General features: G+C 40.2%; 1 protein-coding gene across 1 annotated transcript in view; it reads right to left on the bottom strand.

Moving 5' to 3' along the window:
* The window catches only part of PKHD1 (PKHD1 ciliary IPT domain containing fibrocystin/polyductin), a 425823-nt gene that overhangs the window by 178628 nt on the left and 227749 nt on the right, over positions 1 to 19446 (bottom strand). The window contains exons 50-51 of the mRNA XM_067755820.1: positions 13594 to 13659; positions 6868 to 6996 (exon numbers count right to left, since the gene is read on the bottom strand). Of these exons, the coding sequence (XP_067611921.1) occupies positions 6868 to 6996; positions 13594 to 13659 (195 nt within the window). The remainder of the gene's footprint in view (positions 1 to 6867; positions 6997 to 13593; positions 13660 to 19446) is intronic.

The raw sequence follows: 19446 nt of genomic DNA, 5'->3' as shown, positions 1-19446 counted from the left end.
TCTTTGATACAAAATGTCATATATGTTTGGGCAATGATAATAATGTGTTTCATAGGATTCTACAATTTAGAAAACACTTGCATTATCTTAGCTCATTTGAGTTGAGTGTCACTAAGTTCCCTACCAGCTCAACAATTCTATGTATCCATATTTTACATATATATAGATGTTTACTTAATACAATTAAATTCATGGAAAAACACCACAAACACAACAAATAAATTGTTCGACAATCATTCATTTCATCAAAGGAGTCCATATTGCAAAGGATTTTGCACTTAGATAGCCTTAAATAGTAAGCTTCTATGGTACATTCTTAAATATTGGATATATAAAAAGTCAGTTTAAGTTAAACATTTCAGAACTGTTTGGGGAGGCCTGTGGAAATACTTGCTCCAGGGAGCTTGGGATCCTGATGTTTCCTTCCCGTGGGAAGGACATGGCCTCAACACCCTTTACCATGAAGCAAGGTTTCCGGAGGTCTGTGCTCACCTCTAAGAAACTGCCTAGAAGAAGGAGATTTATACAGTATCTAAAGGTTCTTTGATCTCTGTTTTCAGATTTTCTTTTTATTTGTTGATTTTTATTTGCTAACAATGCTGGTTAAAATTTCTGTGTCGAGTACCTCTTGAAATCATATTTGTTTGTTCTTCCCTTATATAATCGTAAAGAATAGCTTTCCCGGGCTTCCCCGGTGGCGCGGTGGTTGAGAGTCCGCCTGCCGATGCAGGGGACTCAGGTTCGTGCCCCGGCCCGGGAAGATCCCACATGCCGCGGAGCGGCTGGGCCCGTGAGCCATGGCCACTGTGCCTGCGCGTCCGGAGCCTCTGCTCCGCAACGGGAGAGGCCACAACAGTGAGAGGCCCGCGTACCGGAAAAAAAAAAAAAAGAATAGCTTTCCCATTCATGTTCTAAATAAGGTAAAAGAATTGTTGACTGTTATCCTTGCAAACTTTTCATTTCTGCCCTGAAGGAAACAAAATGCTCAACGTATTCGTGCTCCACTTCTCCCCTCACCCCAAAGCACTCCTCTCTCCCCCAAGAAGAAGCTTCTGGTCACCCACATAGAGATTTGGACACAGGCTGCGGCCCAAACACTGTCATCCGTTGCCCATCTCAGGGTGAGAAATCCCAGATCAGGGCCCCAATTTTGTTCAAGGGTTGAAGAATCCCACTTTCAGGCAGTGAAGAGGCAATACCATAACACCTGGCATGGTAGGTAGTAGAGAATAAAGAAACTAAAATCCTTTGACCAGTCTGTCTCCTGGTGTGCTTCAATTTCTGACTCACGTAAGCCAACAGAATCTAAATAATGTCTGCCCAGAGAGGGAAGACAGCACAAATTGACCAGACCCTAAAACTCTCAAACCTTTTGAATTAAGTCAGGTACATCTGCTCTTAATTACATACATGCACACACACTACACAATAAACGCATACACAGTGGTAGATTAAAGACAGCTGCAAGTTCTTTGCTCTTCCTCCCAATGAAAGTAGAGCCTAATTCTCCTCCTTTGTATCCGGGTTGGCTTTAGTGCCCTGCTTGACCAAGAGAATGTGATGGTCATGATATTCTGAGTCTGCTAAGGCTGGCTTGGAAGGTATGCAACTTTCACCCAGGTCTCTTGGACTGCTCCCTCTTGGGGAACTCTGCTTTAGCATGTTCCTTCTTGGATTCCAGCTGCCACACTGTTAGAAAGCCCAAGAAGCCCCAGAGAGAAACCCATGTGGAGAGGAACCGAGGCCTCTTAGCTGACTGCCCTGACTGAACTCCCAGCCAATAACCAGTGTCAACCATCAGCTGCATGAGTGAAGTCTCTTGGACCACCCAACCACGCTGGGCCTTTAGATGAGCCCAGCCACCATCGACGGCAATGCATGAAAGACCCCAGCAAGAATACCCCAGCCTAGCCCTTCCTCACAAAACTGTGAACAAAATAAAACGTATGTTTTAAGCTATGAAGTTTCTAGGTGGTTTGTTAAATATTGATAGATTTCCAGAATACACACATTCCCGCAGTCACCATACTAATGCCATGCATCCTACAAAGGACCCCAGTAACTCAAGTTTAAATTAACTTCCCCTTCCCACTTGCTAGTAATCCAGAATAAATGGGGGTGATGGCTTGTGTGACTTTCTGTCCCATCCAAATGGGACAAGACCAGAATTTTGAAACTATTCAAGAGACAACACTGATATTTATGGTATTTGGTTTCTAACTGATTTTGCAGACCCAAATCTCTGTGTTACCTGTATCTTATCCTATATCAGTTATAATCTCGGGTAAGAAAAAAGTATATTAAGCTTGTAATGCTCTACTCTCAACATTTTGTAGAAATTCCTCCCCCAGAAAAATTATTTCCTGATTTATGGTCATCTTAACTCATATCTCCAACCTCAACGTCTTGCAATTTAACAAGGAAATACGTTAAACATTGTTGACTTTGAACATCCCAGGACTTTGATGAGCCTCACTGCCATTTAAAGTACCCGAGTACTGAAAATCAGAACAAACAGAAGAACTATTATGAAAAAAACCCCAGTACTTATCCATTCATCTCTTCAAATAAGGACAGTTCAAAGTAATATGGGAAAATGGAACACAGTGAATTCTACCACACATACATGCAAAAATAAAACCATGCTGGAGGCTATATGATATCATATCTGTACCCTTCAAAACAGAATCCTGCCACTTGGAATTATAACATATTTTCCTTTCATTAAAGCTGCTCTGCGTGAAAAGGGTGTCATCCTGTCATGGCTGAAACTCCTTCAGAGAAAGAACTGGAAGCATCAAATCCTCGCAGGTCAGTTCAGGACAAAACCTGGAGCACAAGTTAGCAGGATCATTTGTGAGGGTTTGCGATTTGCATGATTTATTAGATAGAACTTGTTCCCACTCTGTAAGATGTCTTGAATGCATTTAGACCAATTCTCCCAGTACTTAGGAGGCAAAGACAATCAGATATACTTGTTTGTGTGAAGCAAAGTTATCATAAACTAAACTACAAAAGCAAATTCTCCATGATGACTTCAGCTCACTCCATATAATACCACCAAGAAGAATTTGCAGCTTTCAAAATCCAATGTCTATAAAGACAGAATGCCTCAAAGGAAAATGGTACCATACTTAAAATAGTGATATCTTTTATTAGTACAGTAAAGTCCTATTTTTATGGAATAGGATGGGTCTGAGGTCATTCCATAAAATTGATTTCCCAGAAAATGGAAATAGGCAATTTACCCTAAGAATTTTATTGAAAAATTATGCTTGTCTGTTTGAATAATGATGGGAATGTCCTACACATTTCCTTTATTAATGAATTAAAATACACAAAACATCATAAAATTATATTAGAGGTTCAAAAGTATCACTTAAATCTTCTTTACCAGTCACTTTCATTTTGTAACATCAGCAGTTCCATTAAAATCGTATTATGTAAAAATGGGTTTTTACTGTAATAATAGTTATTACCTATTTAGCTCCCAAGGTTGGTGTGAAAATTAAATAATAAGCCATTGGAAAGCAAATACAAAGTGCTGCTAATACCAGAGGCCAAGAGGGGCAGGCAGATGGGAAAACGAAGGAAAAGAGCACCTGACACATTAAAAATCACAGCGTTCATCTATAATTCCATTATTGCCAACACTCCACGCAGCAGTCATGTGTGCTGATGTTATCTCATTTAATCCCCTCAACATGATGATATATTCATTTTAACCCTCACGTTATAGATGAAGTTCGGAAACGTTTAAAACGTGTCTAACGCCACACAGTTGGTAAATGTCAGAATCCAAATGTGAACACAGCTTTGCCCTCGTCAACAGCCCATCCTGTATCTCCTAAAACATTGCTCCCTCCCCAGTACACCCTTGTGTCTCGTAACTGACCTTCAGTTTCTTATCCCATCTATCAAGGTCCCCTTCAAATGCCTCTTCCTCCCTGAAGTCATCTCTCTTCATCTTGCCTGGGACAAGTGTTTGATTCTAAACACTTCTGGTGTTTATTACAGCTATTTGTTGTATTATTAAGTATTAGTATGTGTTTTATCAACCCAGCTAAGTTACTAGCTGTTTGAGATCACGGCTGTATCCCATTTGCCTCTGAAGCACCAGATCAGAGCACCTGGTGTGGTGACTGTTCAGTTATTGTTGGTTAAATTGAATTGGAAAGGAATGTTAACTTGAATTAAAACTATATTCGCTACCAGATGCAAAGCAGATACTTCTACCAACGGTTCATGGCATCAGATACCTCTTTGGGAAGTTTCTCCAGTTTCTCCACATGTATGTACCTAATGAGAATGTAGCAAGATTGAATTCCTCATGTAGAGTATCTGACATATGCTAGGTATTCAATAAATTTTTTTTAAATTCCAAGTGAAGGGAACAATGGGAACAGGAAGTAGAGACGTATAAATTCAGTATAATATGGAGTCTGATTTGAGTGAATCAGAGCAAGTAGGAATGGTGAGTTTTTAAAAATATATATGTGGTAAAGAGTTAGGGCTCTGGAATCAAACTGTCTGCTTTCCTGGGCCAGCCTTTTTACTTATTAGCTGGGAGAAACTTGGGCAAATTACTTAACCTCTCTAGCTGGGAGAAACTTTGGCAAGTTACTTAACCTCTCTATGTCCCAAATTCCTCAGCTATAGAAAGGAAGATAACAACAGGATCCAAATCAAAGTAGTTGTGAGGAATGATCGAGAAGATCCATGTGGAACACTTAGCACAGTGCATGGCAGACACCCAGCACGCAAATTATAGTTGCTGTTACCATCATCGTCATCATCAGGAACATCTTAATTCTTAGGACTCTGTTCAAAGGAAAAGGCATTACTTTCCACAGACCTGTAAAATCTGAGAGCTGTACTGGGTCGATCCTGTGAAATCCAAAGATTCAGTTCTGGTGTGAAATGATGGATGCAGCATGGAGAACATGCGCTTCATTCGAGCAGTACTCGGTGTCTCTTTTGTGCCAGACTTGGGTGAACAAACTGACTTGTTTCAGAGGAGGCAGGAAGTAAAAGAAACCAGAACAGCCAGAAAGGTCAAGAAGGTAAAACCACAAGTAGAAAGACGAGATGAATTCAATCCCAAGGTCCATCAGAGGTCAAAATATCAGGGTTTGCCAAAAAAATCAAAACAGAAGAGTAAAGCCAGTACAGCGCCTACAAAAGACCCCCAAACTAGGGCTTCCCTGGTGGCGCGGTGGTTGAGAGTCCGCCTGCCGATGCAGGGAACACGGGTTCGTGCCCCAGTCCGGGAAGATCCCACATGCCACGGAGCGGCTGGGCCTGTGAGCCATGGCCACCGAGCCTGCGCGTCCGGAGCCTGTGCTCCGCAATGGGAGAGGTCACAACAGTGAGAGGCCCGCGTACCGCACAAAAAAAAAAAAAAGAAAGACCCCAAACTAAACAGAACAGATTAAAACATTGGCAACTATAAGATAATTTTCTGGAATTAGGGCTTCTTTGAGGAGAGAGGCAGCAAGAAGTAAGGGCTTCATTTATTATATATTACAAATCTGTTTTCATTCCCTTATTTTTCCAACTGAAAACTAAATAATGAACAATAATTGCAGATTTAAAAAATCTTAACTTCTCTGATCTTTACAATAATACTGAAGGACCAAGTGGGAGATACTTCAGACATCCAGTATCTGTGCCCGCCCATCCCCCTGCCGCCTTTTTCCAGAGCACTGATCTGTGCTCTTTAAGAGCAGCTTCACGGAGAACTCGGGTCCATCTTACAAGCTGACCATGAACAAAGGAATGAAGGATGATGGAGAATGCCAGGGGCCCCAGCAACCAGGACACACAGTAGATACAGTCAATGCAGTGCCAAGCAAGATAGCTAAGATTGCTCCTCGCTCAGCATAAAGGTCCCAAGGATACAAAAAGCTTGGCAACCTTCAAAAGCTTCTCTTGCTTCCCGCATGCAGTGGGGGAAACAGTTTGCTCAGTGGGAAAAACCATAGCCCAGGGCCAATCCACTGGCTACATTCATCAGAAAGAAGGCTGAGGCAGAACAGATTTTTCCCTTCCGTATAGGAATGACTCATGAGCTTGTTTATTCAAAAAGTTCCATCCTCCATGGAGAGAGGTGGATGATAGCGGGGTGGGATGATAATAATAGTTTAAGTTTGTACCGGTCAGCCCGCTCCCTCTGTCCTCACCTCTCTGTGCAGTTCCATGTGCACCCCACCAATGCCCAGAAGGTGGTCAGTACGTTTTAACCTTTCTGCCTTCATTTCCCATCGTAAATAAAGCAAACAACACCACCACTCTTTTCATTTACGTTAGTACTTTTAGAAAGGAAATGTACTTGACTGGTTAAGAATAAGGACTTGGAGTCAGATCGTCTGGTTCAAAATCCTGGTTGTGCTGAATTGCAAACTGTGTGGCCCTTGGCAAGTAACTTAACAGGCTTGGACCTCTGTTTCTCTGTCAGTAAAAATGGGAATGATAATATTACCTGTATTGCAGAGCTATTGTGAGGATTAAACTAGTTAATATATGGAGAATGATTCCCAAATATTGTTAGTTGTCAACAAATGTTTGATATTAGCATTATTATTATTTCACAGATGACCAAATATTCTTTTTCCAGTACTGATCTTCTTTTATTCAGTATTACTTTAAGAAGTTCAAATTAAACCATAAATGGAAATAGGTCCTAAGAAATATATCTGTTGTATGAAAAACATTTTCTTCTCGGGCTAGGGAAATTTTCTAGTAGTTTCAAGAATTCTCTCCTAAGAATTGTGTTGTTCAATATATTTAAATGACAGATAACCCCCAATTAGATTGGCCCAGTTCAGTCTGTCTGTGATTATTTACCCCATAGATTGTTTCACTCACTGGGTAAAATCAGGACGTCATCCCCAGGGCCTGGAATGGTACCGCTGTGTCCTCCCCAGCCCTTCTCCATGCCTTCCCATGCTTCGGGGAGGGACCATTTTAAAACTGACTCAGGTGCAGAGGAAGAAGCTAGAAAACAAAAGGAAGATAGCAAGGGTAACTATGAAAATCTGATTCACTATGGTAACTTACAAATTCTATCCTTTATATTAGGATCCTGGTGACATTTTCACTTCCCAAAGAAGCTGCCTTTAGATATTTTATAATGTTCCATAAAAACATTTATCAGGCATAAAGCAGGTAATTATTCAATCCTTAGAAGATTACCTCCCCTTCTAGGGAAAATATATTCTACTTTTGTTATTAAACTTTTGTGTTTTGCCTTTACTATAAATACTACAACATATGTTTATCACAAAACATTTGGAAAATGCAAATATAGAAAGAAAAAGAAAAATAATAATTGTCTACTATCTCACCACCTAGAGATAACCGCCATTAACCTTTTATTTGTATTTCCTTCCAGAATTTCTCAGCATTTTTACATAATTTAGATCCTATAACATGCAATTTTACATTCAGTTCTTATTTTACTTGGCAGTTTTTCACATGCATTTTGTAATGTCATTAAAACTCCTTGTAAACATGATTTTAATGGTTACATAATATTCTATCACATGAAAAGCCCACAATTTATTTAATCCCTAATGTTTGGCATTTAGGCTTTGTCCACTCTCTTTTCAAATTATAGAGAATGCAGTGTTAAATATCTCTGTGAAAATCTGCCAGTAATCATGATTTCTTCTTAAAATAGAATCTTAGCAATGGAATAACTAAGTCAAAGGGTATGATTTTCTCACAACCCTTAATGTGTATTAAAGGCAGGGCAATCATCTGAACACCTCTCACTGCAATAATTTACATATAGTTCATAAGTTACAACTGGTTTTTATTGATTCTGCCACTGATGATCAAGTGGCATTTTATTTTCAACCATCCCACTGGCCTCTTCAAGAAACTGTAGCAGAAATCTAATAATTTCCAGTGGGGACCATACCACGCCAATGTGAAATGTACCCACACATTCTTTTCTGGAACATGATCCCTGGTACAGAGTCAGAAGGGCAGAGAGATTGTCTCAAAAGACGAGGATGAAAAGATTCACAGATGACCAAACTCTCTTCTTCCAGTACAGATCTTCTTTTATTCAGCATTCACTTAAGAAGTTCAAGTTAAACCATAAATGACATTAGGTTCTTTTAGGGGAAATATATTTGTTCTATGAAAAATATTTTCTTTTCCACCTAGGGAGATTTCCTAGGAGATTCAAGAACTCACATGATGAGGGAGGGAATCTCATCTATTACTTGCTAATTTCACAAGCATAAATAATGAGTGCCCTCTCCATCAGAACAGTCCTAAAAAACAGTGATGCAAAAAGAAATAAAATGTCATGCTTGCTCCCAAGGAGCAACTGGCATTGTGTAAGTATGTAAGTAAATACTGGAGGGATAGAACACTAAAGGGAGTACCTGACCAAGGGAGGGAGGGAGACCTTTCCGGGGGAGGCTTCCTGGAGAGAAGCATCTGAGATCTGAGCTGCACTGTAAAGGCTTGGGACCTACCCAGGTGAAGTGGGTGAGGGTGTGTGGTGAGAGTCTGCACTCCAGAGGGGTGAGCACGCGCGGTGGCAAGAAATGAGAGATCACACGGAAGAACTATAAGCAGTTTGGTGTTGCTGAGTCACAGAGCTGGAAAGAGGCAAGTGGTAGGGCTAGAGGAATAACCAGAGGTCAGAGTGGGAAGGGTGACAAAGATGGAGGAGCCAAGGGTAAGCCCTGGGTTTCCAGCAGGTGTGGTGTCAGATGGAGATGCCCATTAAGACAGACATCGACGAATTCAGTTTGGGCCATTTAGAGTTTGGGGTGTCTTTGAAGCCTCCAGGTGGAGATACACAGCAAGCAGGGGATGGCTGTGAATCTGAGGATGGGAAAGAGCTCTAAGTCCGAGAGATAGATTTTGGCATTATCACCCCAGAGGCCATATTTGAAAATCTGAGGATGGTTGTGAGAGCTCCAGGGGACTCCAGTGTGGAAAGACAAAATGCCTAAGGTCAGAACCACGGGGAACACCTGACTGTTATGCCTACCTGAACCCAACTCTCCAGTGGTCGTGGTCTAATTAGGGCCCTGGGATAACTTAGAAGTACATGGATTGTGGTCAAGTAGAAATCCTAGGGACAGGGAGGGTGAGAGGGAGGGAGACACAAGAGGGAAGAGATATGGGAACATATGTATATGTATAACTGATTCACTTTGTTATAAAGCAGAAACTAACACACCATTGTAAAGCAATTATACTCCAATAAAGATGTTAAAAAAAAATGAAATCCTAGACAATTTAATTAACACAAAATATACCCCACACCATGGAAGCCAGGCAATGTTTTGCAACAAACTCTACTCAGAAAGAGGCTTTAGAAATATTTTATACTTACTCAATATCCTGTAATAAACCATAGTGTGAAAGAATGTGAAAAAGAATATATATATGAATATAAAAAGTATATATATATATATATGTATGTATGTATAACTGAATCACTTTGCTGTACACCAGAAACTAACACAACACGGTAAATAAACTATAATTCAATTAAAATAAAATAAAAAATATAAATATTTTGGGCTTCCCTGGTGGCGCAGTGGTTGAGAGTCCGCCTGCCGATGCAGGGGACACGGGTTTGAGCCCCGGTCCGGGAAGATCCCACATGCCGTGAAGCAGCTGGGCCCGTGAGCCATGGCTGCTGAGCCTGCACGTCTGGAGCCTGTGCTCCGCAACGGGAGAGGCCACAACAGTGAGAGGCCCGCGTACCGCAAAAATAAATAAATAAATATTTTATAAAAACCAATAATGCCTTTCTAAGTTTCCTCCCAGTTTTGTCTCCTTTTCAATACTATACCCTAAACACCCAGGTGGGGATAGGGTGGGAGTATTTGTTGAGGTGGCCACTAACACCATAAAGTCCAGAAAAAGATGTTCTTACTTCCAGTGATATTTCAAACAGGCAATGACCAGTTTCTTTAAAACCCTACTCCAAGCTCCAAAAACCCTTAATTGCTTCAATTTTGTATCACAGATGTTGGAAACAAACATCCTTCAAGTCTGTCATCTTCACTCTCATTTATGGGAATGTTTAAACTGTCTTTAATTGAACAAACTAAATCTTAAGGTAGCTATTCTAAGCAATGTTATGATGAATGAATTTGATCATTCTATACCATCCTGCCTTAAAATAAGAACCCTTAATGGACAAGGACATGTTTAGTCTCCTGCAGAATTATGAGATGTCTATACAGTTAAAATCAAGCTTCTAGATGACTATTTTTAATATAGAAAGAAGAGGGGAGGAAAAGAAGCCTAAAGAGTTAAAGCTATTGGAGGCATCCATGGAGGACCAGAAGAGAGGAATGTCTTGGAAAACTAAGAAATAGAGAATGTACAGAGAGTAGAAGTGATCTTGTTAATAGCAAATTTCCAATAAGAGAGGGAATAAGAAGTGGCTATTGAATGTGACAACTAGAGCATAGTGATCAAGATGAAGAGGGTCCCAGTGGAGTGATGGAGGTGGGAACCACTTGGATTACAGTAGATTGAGGAATGCACTGGAAGTAAGGAAGGGAAGACACTGGGTCTGATCCTGCAAAAAGCTCATTAAGGAATGAAGAGCCTTAAGATTTGAGACCCTCAGCCTTTGATCTGTCTTCCCAATCGTTAAATACGCTAGACTTATCTTGAAACTGGAGTCCATGAATTTTGATCAGGACCAACCTTTGTGATGAGCCCTCACCTTGCTTTCCTCTCAAATTTGTCAGTCAACAACAGCCACCATTTGAGATGGTCTCCAACTTGGTACGTGAGCCAAGTATTCCTTCTCCACCTCAATCCTTCATCTACCCCAGCATTCTATGGCTCCACATCAAGAGGAGGCTAGTACTCTGAGAAGTTTGCAGGAGTGATATAAACTACAGGAGGATTTAGGGTCCACGAATTTTGTTTTGATTTGATTTTTTTAATTGAGAGGTGACATAGAGTCATTTGCTGATAAACAAAGTTCAGAAGATGTTAGAAGGGATGGGATGAGTTTAAACAGGAGAAAGGCTGACAGATCCAGAGACCAGAGAAAAGGAAAGAAACTTGATCTGTGGGGAAAGGGATGGCAAATTTACAAAGACAGTATCTGATCATCTGAATATTTTTATATGACTGTCAACAATATTTGCAACTAGCCCCCACTGAAAAGACAACATGGTTGAGGTAAAGGCTCTTCAGAAATATTTTTTGTGTTCCCCCAGTGTGGGTTGCTTCACCCTCCTGCTCTCTCCCATCTTTTATAATGCATCATGGACACCAAGAGGAAATCAATGGAGCCACAGTGTTGGAGGAGCATGAAAAACCTGCATTGGGGTCTTCAGAAACCTGGGTACCACCTTCACCCAAATTAGCATACATCCTTACCCCAAACCCACTAAGCACCCATACAACAACTTTCATCAGCACCACCTCCTCTGCTTCTTCCCAGCATTGGCCCACGTATACCCTAATTTCTGCTGCCTCTGGAGTATCCTGTCTACCAGGTCCCCATAATGACCAGCATAATCCTGTACACAGAATAAACCCTCAACTAACTGAGTGAGCTAAAAGGCCCTATAGCAGAACACCTCAACCCAAAATGTTTTTTCTGCATTACATATTCATTGTATCTCTGAATCGGTCAACATATAGATGGAACTCCATTATTTATTCCATTCTTGTTTTGTCAAAGAATTTTTGATATTGCAAAAATTGTACTATTTTTCATAGAGCTCTCCATTAAACAAAAGACATGCCATATTTAAATTTTGACATTATCACTTATACCCCACACGATAGAAATCATATTAATAATAAATATATATAAATATTATATAAATATAATATAGAACCATATTAATAATAAATATTTGAATATAATGAATGGTAATGTACTAGTTCTGTAACTCCCTGGGTCTTAGGAGTTTTCTGTCCCAACCTGTATAAGATAGGAAAATTGGCTATATATATATAATTAATTTTAATCTAACTCATAAGTTAATATATGCCAAAAAGGTAATTTGAATACCTTAGGGTTTACATGGTATAACAGAAAGAACACTGGACTGAGTTGGAAACCTGAGTTCTCATCCAGGCTCAACCACTGATTACTGATGTGACTAAGTAAACTATTTAATGATTAGGCTTCCATGCCCTCATTTGTAAAATGAGGCAATTGGATAGGACAGCTTGTGAGGTTCCTTCCCTTATTAAAATTCTACAACTCTATGAAGCCTCAGCTTTCTATTTATTCAGCATGTTGTAATTGACAGGCCAAGTGAAGCACCTCCCAGTTAAAACTGACCCCTGCTGAAAAGCCCTGGATTCCAGCCACCCACAGTGTACTTCCAAAGAGTCCTTAATACGGAAATCTTCGCACTAAGTGCTGAGAGGCACGTCATGCTGACGAAAGCTGCCCAACCCAGGAATGGCCACCCACAGATGGTCCAGTATCCTCTGAGGGGGCCTGACATGAGAGCTCCCCCAACAGGTAGGTTCTCTACAAAATAGGGGCTGACCCAACTGAACGTATCTCTTCTCGGGGGAATTTGAACACAGGACATCCAGAGAGGAGAGAGTTGTAAGACACTATTCTTCGGTAACAGTTATTTTAAAGGAAACATATTCCTTGATTATTTAGTCATTTGATGGACATTCCCCGGTGACCATAAGACCCCATGAAGTCAAAGACCATTCTATCTTGTTCACTGTTGTCACCTCCCACATCTCACATGAGAGGCATTCAACAAAGCATTTTGAGTCACCTAAAGGAAAAAAGTGATAAAGAACTAGGGACAGAAAGAGCAAAGGCTATGGCAGCTCAGAAACAGATATAAAAACAAAGAATCCCTTTCTTCTCGGTCCAATAAGCATGAAAAGGTCATCGTCGGTACTTCTAGTTTACATACAGTTTTAGTCCCATACCGTAACCTCATTTATTTATTAATTTAAATGGAGAAATTAGATCATTTTCTGATTAGCCGGGGCTCTTCTCTGACATAACACAAAAATGCCACTGGAAATCAAAGGAAAACTCAGCCTTTGAAAAGATTTATCCCGGCTGCAAATGTATAGTTAAACAGACTCCGGGTAAACAAAAACAAACAATGAAATACATTAGAAGGCGCTTATGAGTCATTTAGTCTCTGAGAGTTTAGCTTTTATGAGTTAGAAAGATTTCACAGAACCATCTGACTTATGGGGAGGATTTGTTTACCCTGATTTCCTGAAATTACTGGGAACAATTACAGTTTTAAGATACCCTGAATTTTTCTTTCCATTTGGTGGGGGCCTAATGGCTCATCTGCAGATGTGGACTCCTGTGTGCACATATGGTCCATAATTCATGAAATGTGCTTATTTACATGTTGTAATTCTTACTTTCCTATGTTTTGAAATGCACCAATTCTTATATCTTTCTTTGACATGCAGACGTATATTTTAGCTGTAGGGGTGACACAATAAGGAGTTGTCAGACATAAAAGCATTAGGGCTCATACCTGCCCTACAAACAGTATGATGGGAAGAATTTATAAAACGACTGGAGGACATTCTGCTGTACCAGGCAATTCTATTTGATGAGTTAATACTCACCTGAAATAGTTGGCGCCACACCTTCCCTCACCTGGAGAATTACTTGAACTTGGCCTTCACCTGAAACTGAACACAAAAAACCGTAACTTGGATGTGATACAAAGATTATCTTAATACGAAAGACATTCACGTTTGAGAACGATGGCTTTGTGCTAAATTCTCCCCAACCTAACTAAATTTTCAAAATAAAAAAATGAAGTCCTTGTTAATTAGTCTAACAATTGATTTCCAATACTTGATTTTGATTGTTTTTATTTGATTAAATTTAATTGCAGTGAGCTTTCCAAAAGAATTGGCACATAAATAATTAGGGAAAAAATTGTTTCACCATATGTTCTTTGGAGGCCAGTGTTGGTGAGCAGGACACCCCTCATATCCTATTTCCCCTCCATCAGTTTGAAGGCTCCGCTTTTAGAATTCATGTATTTTTCACCAGTAGAGTTCAGATCACCCATGAAATGTATTTGCTTTACCTTTATCCAAACAAATTGTCCTTTTAATGAAGCCTTTTCCCCACCCCGCTTTCTCCTCCCATCTTCCAAACCAACTGAGCACATTTAAAAGGCCTGGGGTTCATTAATTTTAAGCGTTCAATAAATTAGTGGAAATAATCAAAAGGCCTGATTCTTTCTGATAATGACAATTTGATGTCAGTATAAACCAGTAGATTAAGCTGGGAACATATGCTCCTTTGCCAAGAGAGGCTGCTGTAATTAAATAGTGAATTCATCTACAAGGTGCTCTCACGCCTGATTAATTAGTAATCAGGTGCGCGAACTCCACTCTTCAGTAACACCTTGTCTCTTAGTGGTTAATTACCTTTCTGCCTTATTCGATGCCATGGAGGCCAGCACTTCCCACCACTGAAGGACCCAATGATGCTGAAGGTTGCCGCCTTGGGGCCTTGGTCCCACCCATGCTCTCCTTTTGCCTCTCCCCGGAGCCCTAAACCCTTTCCTCTATCACAGAATGGAGTAGACCAAGGATCACTTCTTTCTAATCACAAAGCATAAGCGTCAGAATATTACAAAGAAAATAATCCCCCAAAACACCCATGATGAGACCTCTCTGATTCTATTCTTATCTTGTTCATTATTCTCACTTAAAAATTTTCTGTAATAACCTATAATGGAGTATCATCTGCAGAAATACAGAATCACTATGCTGTATACCCGAAACTAACATAATATTGTAAATCAACTATATTTCAATTTAAAATTTATTCCCATTATAAAATGCCTGAGTCTGTGGCTTTCTCCTTCCACTGTACACACTTTTTGACCAGGTAGAATGGCCAACATGTTCTTTATGTGCTCTACTTTATCATCACTTCCAAAGCTTTACCTATATTGTTTCTTTATACTATTGCAAATTTCACCCACTTTTCTAACTTAAATAATAAAAGTAATTAATAATAAAGCCACCAGCTTAACATCTCTTTTTTTCTATAATGTCTAACTCATCCACTTCTGCTCACACTGAACTATGCATTTTCTAAAGTTTAAAAGCATTTCTAAAACCACACAGTGATACTTATCCCAAGCTCTCTTTCAATTGAGCAAATACCACCGTGCATCAACTGTGGTGAATTTAGGATTGTCTCAGTCCTTAGCTCTGTCTTTAAATCTTTGAGGGAGGGACTTTTCTCCTGTACCTTAAGACACTAGACATTGTTGGACATGTAGATACTTAATTTTCATGGACCAATCAGAAACCCTAAATTTATACTGCTCTACTCTGTATGCCAGAACTTAACTGGCAATTTTGACAAATTAAACAAATGGAGGCAGGAATTAACCCTTTTAAAGGAGGCAAAAGACAAAATGGTAAAAAAGGTTCATCAGAAAGAAAAGAGAAAGGGAATATGGCAAAATGACATCTAAAAACATGTAAAAGTCTGTAACAATAGAATACCCTTGTACAAGAGAAAGGAATAAAATATTGTAATGGAATCAAACTCTAGGAAAGGTAAAATTTTTTAAAATTCCAAGAATCATTTGGAAAGGGAAGTCAGTTCATTTAAAGATGTTATAAAAATCATCCTTGTACTCACTGATATAGAAAACAAACTTATGGTTACCGAAGGTGGGGAGGAGGGATAAACTAGGAGTTTGGGATTAGCAGATACACACTACTATATATAAAATAGATAAACAACAAGGACCTACTGTACAGCACAGGGAACTATATTCAATGTCTTGTAATAAACCATAATAGAAAAGAATATGAAAAAGAATAACAAAACGTTGTAAATCAACTAGACTGAAACATCGTTTTTCCCACTATATAGAGGAGGGAATTTGAAGTAGAGGGAAAATAATCAATGTATCCAGAATCCCCTGGGTGAAAAGGATACCGCCAGCCAGTACGGTATCAGGAACTGTAGTTATGATGATTACATAGTCTTCATAGGCAGCAGTGATGATTACCCGGAAAACTGAAAAGGCGAGCCCTGGACATACCTGACCCCCAGTACAGGCTGTCTCACTTTTCTTCATCCATTAAAGCCCTTACCCAGGCCCTGTTCCTGGTAAACCAAGGCTCCCTGGAGCAGCGAGCACCTCGGCACCGGTGGCTTCTGATCTGGGTGGACTCTGACTTTGTTCAGCCTCTACATGTACACAAATGGCTCCCACCTCCAGAACAACCTCTTCCCCAAAGCAGACACTGAAACTAAAACATGCTTTGAAAAGCTATTGTTCACTTTATTAAAGCAGGTGTGTGAATATCATTCAATCTGAGAAGAGAAGCAGTTTCAGTATCACAGGAAATGGAGCAAGATCACCAAAAGCAGGAAAGATTAGAAAAGCCTGATTTCCTATACCACAGGCCCCCTGCAGGCTGGTTCTGAGCGTGGGAGCAGAGGGCTCTTTCTTCCCAAACACCGCTTCTAGGCGGAGAGAGACCGCAAAGACGGAGCGGGAAGTGCGTGGGTGAAATCCAACAGCCTGGATTTGAATCTTGGGTCTTCCAGGTCCTAGATGTGGGTACCGGACAAGTTCTGAACCTCACTCACTTCCTCTGAAAATGGGAATCATTGTACTGTCTTACATCATAGGGTGACTGGGAAGAAAAGATGGAAAATCCAGGTAACGTGCTTAGCATAGCATTTGGCTCAAATGAACAATACGTGTGAGTCATCATCAATACCGTTAGTACGACAGGCTCGTTATTCTAGGAGCCAGTTAACAAAACCCAAAAAATATGCCTTCACTCTTTTGACAGCTGCACCTAATCACAATAAGCCCTAGTATTCAGAGTTGTAAGCAACTTAACCAGATCCGCTGAAGTTTGCTAAGTGCTTTGACTCTATAAAAGCGTAAATGCAGTGTCACTTCCAATTTGGAGAAATACCAAGAGGGATAAAAATCATTTGAGAATAAACGTATTGACTCAGGAAGAGTTTAAGAGCCTAACACAAGCTGTGACATTGTACATATGCTTTCTCAGTGCTTACGATTTCTGATTTTGTATTTGTCATATGAGAATGGTTAATCTCCTTTGTTTATCAATGGAGCCTCACTGCCGTTGATCCTTCCAAGATTGTAAGAATATCTGGTTGGTCCTCAAAAAGAAAAGAAGCCTTTGGGTCAATTATAGCCAAATTATTCTGATGAGTGCTACATGATCTAAGCTTGCCATAAACACAGACATCTAGGAGAAAGAGAGAAACGTGTAAGAAAATGGCTCCCGGTGAGAGAAAAGAGAGTTACTCATGTAGATCTGATTCTCATGCCTGCCAGAGTGATGTGTTGGCAAATTTTGTCCTCACGAGGGCCCCAGGGAAGAGAAAAATTAATTGATTCTCTCCCAGGGCAGGTCCCATTTTCTCTTGGAATTTTGGAGGGAGAGAGGACCTGCTTACCTAAAAAGAAAAACCAGCTGGTATCCTAGCAATAGATCCCTTGCCTGTTTTCTTCTTCACTCTATCCCCAGGCGCACTTTGCCATTGAGGACTGTACATGTATTAGGACCTCTTGCTCAGCTCACATTTATCTAGCATGAGTCAGCTACTAACTACACGTGGAGAGAACGGGAAACAGCAACTGCTTCTGTGTCTGTGAGTTCCTTCCAGTCTCACCTGACTCGTGCCTGCTCTCCCTCTCTTTCGGCCCTGGACCCAGTTCCAGTGCCATCTTCATGGGCCAGCTCTTGGGTTGGTCCTCTCTGCATTTTCATCTTCACCTGCCCTGTCCCCGACCTCCACCTCTTCTCACACTCCTGCACCCTCCTGCTCTGTTTCTCCCTCCCTGTTCAGTTCTTGCTCCCCAGAAATGAGCCTCATTCACTCAGCCACAGAGAAGGCTTTCTTGTCAACTGGTCCCTGGGCAGCTAAAGCTTGATTTGCAGGACCACTCTCGTCTGATTCCAGCCTCTTGGAGAGAGCCACTGAGTGACCTTGACCTCACCCAGGATCTTTTCAAGACCTTCACAGAAATATGATATGAAAATCCTTCCAACACTTGTGAGTCTTCTATTATTCCCAATAACATTCATTCATAAAAAGGTGTAATTTTTTTAAAAGAACTTGATCAAGATGCTGAGAGATACATCTGCATTAAACAGTCCTGAGAGTTAGCTCAATTAAACCTTCTTAATTAACTCAGAGAACAATAACAACTGTTATTCTGACTCAGAGCAAGGTTTGCCATGCTTGCACAGGGCGTATGTGATTCCTGGGCCCTGCACAGATCTACAGAACCAGAACTTCCGGGGGCGGGGGACCTGGGAGCAAGCATTCCAGCTGTTTGCCCATGAGGCACACTTAGAAAGCACTTCTTGAAGGAATTTTACAAAGTTTTCCATACTCTACTCTTAAAAATGTGGTTTTTACTCACAGGTAAAAACCTGTGAGTAAAAGTTTCTCTTAGCAAGTGGCAGGTATTCTTAGCAAGTGAGGAAAGGAACCCAGGTTAAAAAAGAGAGAGAGAGAGAGAGAGAGATACTTATATTCACAATTCTTACTTTTCATCAATTATACCAAAAATTTGAAAACCAAAGTATACTCCCAAAATATAAAATGTAATGTGATAATTTTAGTAGTATAAAAGTTTTATTTTAATAGTTATGAATGTTAATGTGTTTTAGAGAAAGCAAGTAGGTCATTAAACCCATGATTTTATGGATAATATTGCTTAAAAAAAAGACAGGTTTTAAAAATAAGGCAGTGTGGGAGTTGATTTAAGAAAAAAATCAAGTAATAGCACAGGAGGCATAAGGATGTGACAAAGTGTGAAGGCGGTACTCAAATATGTAAAGTTCAAGAAGCACAGAGGAGTTAACAAGTACAGCTTTTTCCTACAAACAGGAGAAAGAAGAACTGGTTTACAAGGGTGGGTAGGTACATAAGCTTAGATTAAAACAAGACAAAACAAAACACTAGTATACTAGAAAAAACACTGAAATAGAGTCAGAAAAGCCAAGTCAGGATACTGGTTATACCATCCATGACCTGTGTGAACGGAGGCCAGCCACCAGCATCGCTGAGAATTAGCTCCTTAATCTTGAGTGATTCCTTGAAAAAGTATCTGATTCTGATTCCTGAGTTTTCCTTCCTTCCTTCTTTCTTTCCTTTTCTCCATTTCTTCCTTCCTTCCTTCTTTCTTTCCTTTTCTCCATTTCTTCCTTCCTTCTCCTCTTGGAGAAGTTGCTTGTAATTGAGAGGCAAAATCCCTTTTCACATCCGCAGCTCCTGTTCCGTTCTCTATATTTTTGCCATAAAGGTTTGTCGTGCATTTCCCTGAAGTCAGCTCTCTATATTACCGGTACCAATCCTTGGGGATCTTTGGGGAATGAGTTTTCTATAAGAATGTAAATTAATTTATTAACTAGAATGCTATAGATTGCCTTAGA

This window comes from Pseudorca crassidens, chromosome 10 (genome assembly GCF_039906515.1).
Source record: "Pseudorca crassidens isolate mPseCra1 chromosome 10, mPseCra1.hap1, whole genome shotgun sequence".
In the NCBI taxonomy this organism is placed as follows: domain Eukaryota; kingdom Metazoa; phylum Chordata; class Mammalia; order Artiodactyla; family Delphinidae; genus Pseudorca; species Pseudorca crassidens.
Note: the sequence above shows the minus strand (reverse complement) of the source record. Positions and strands in the feature narration are given on the sequence as shown.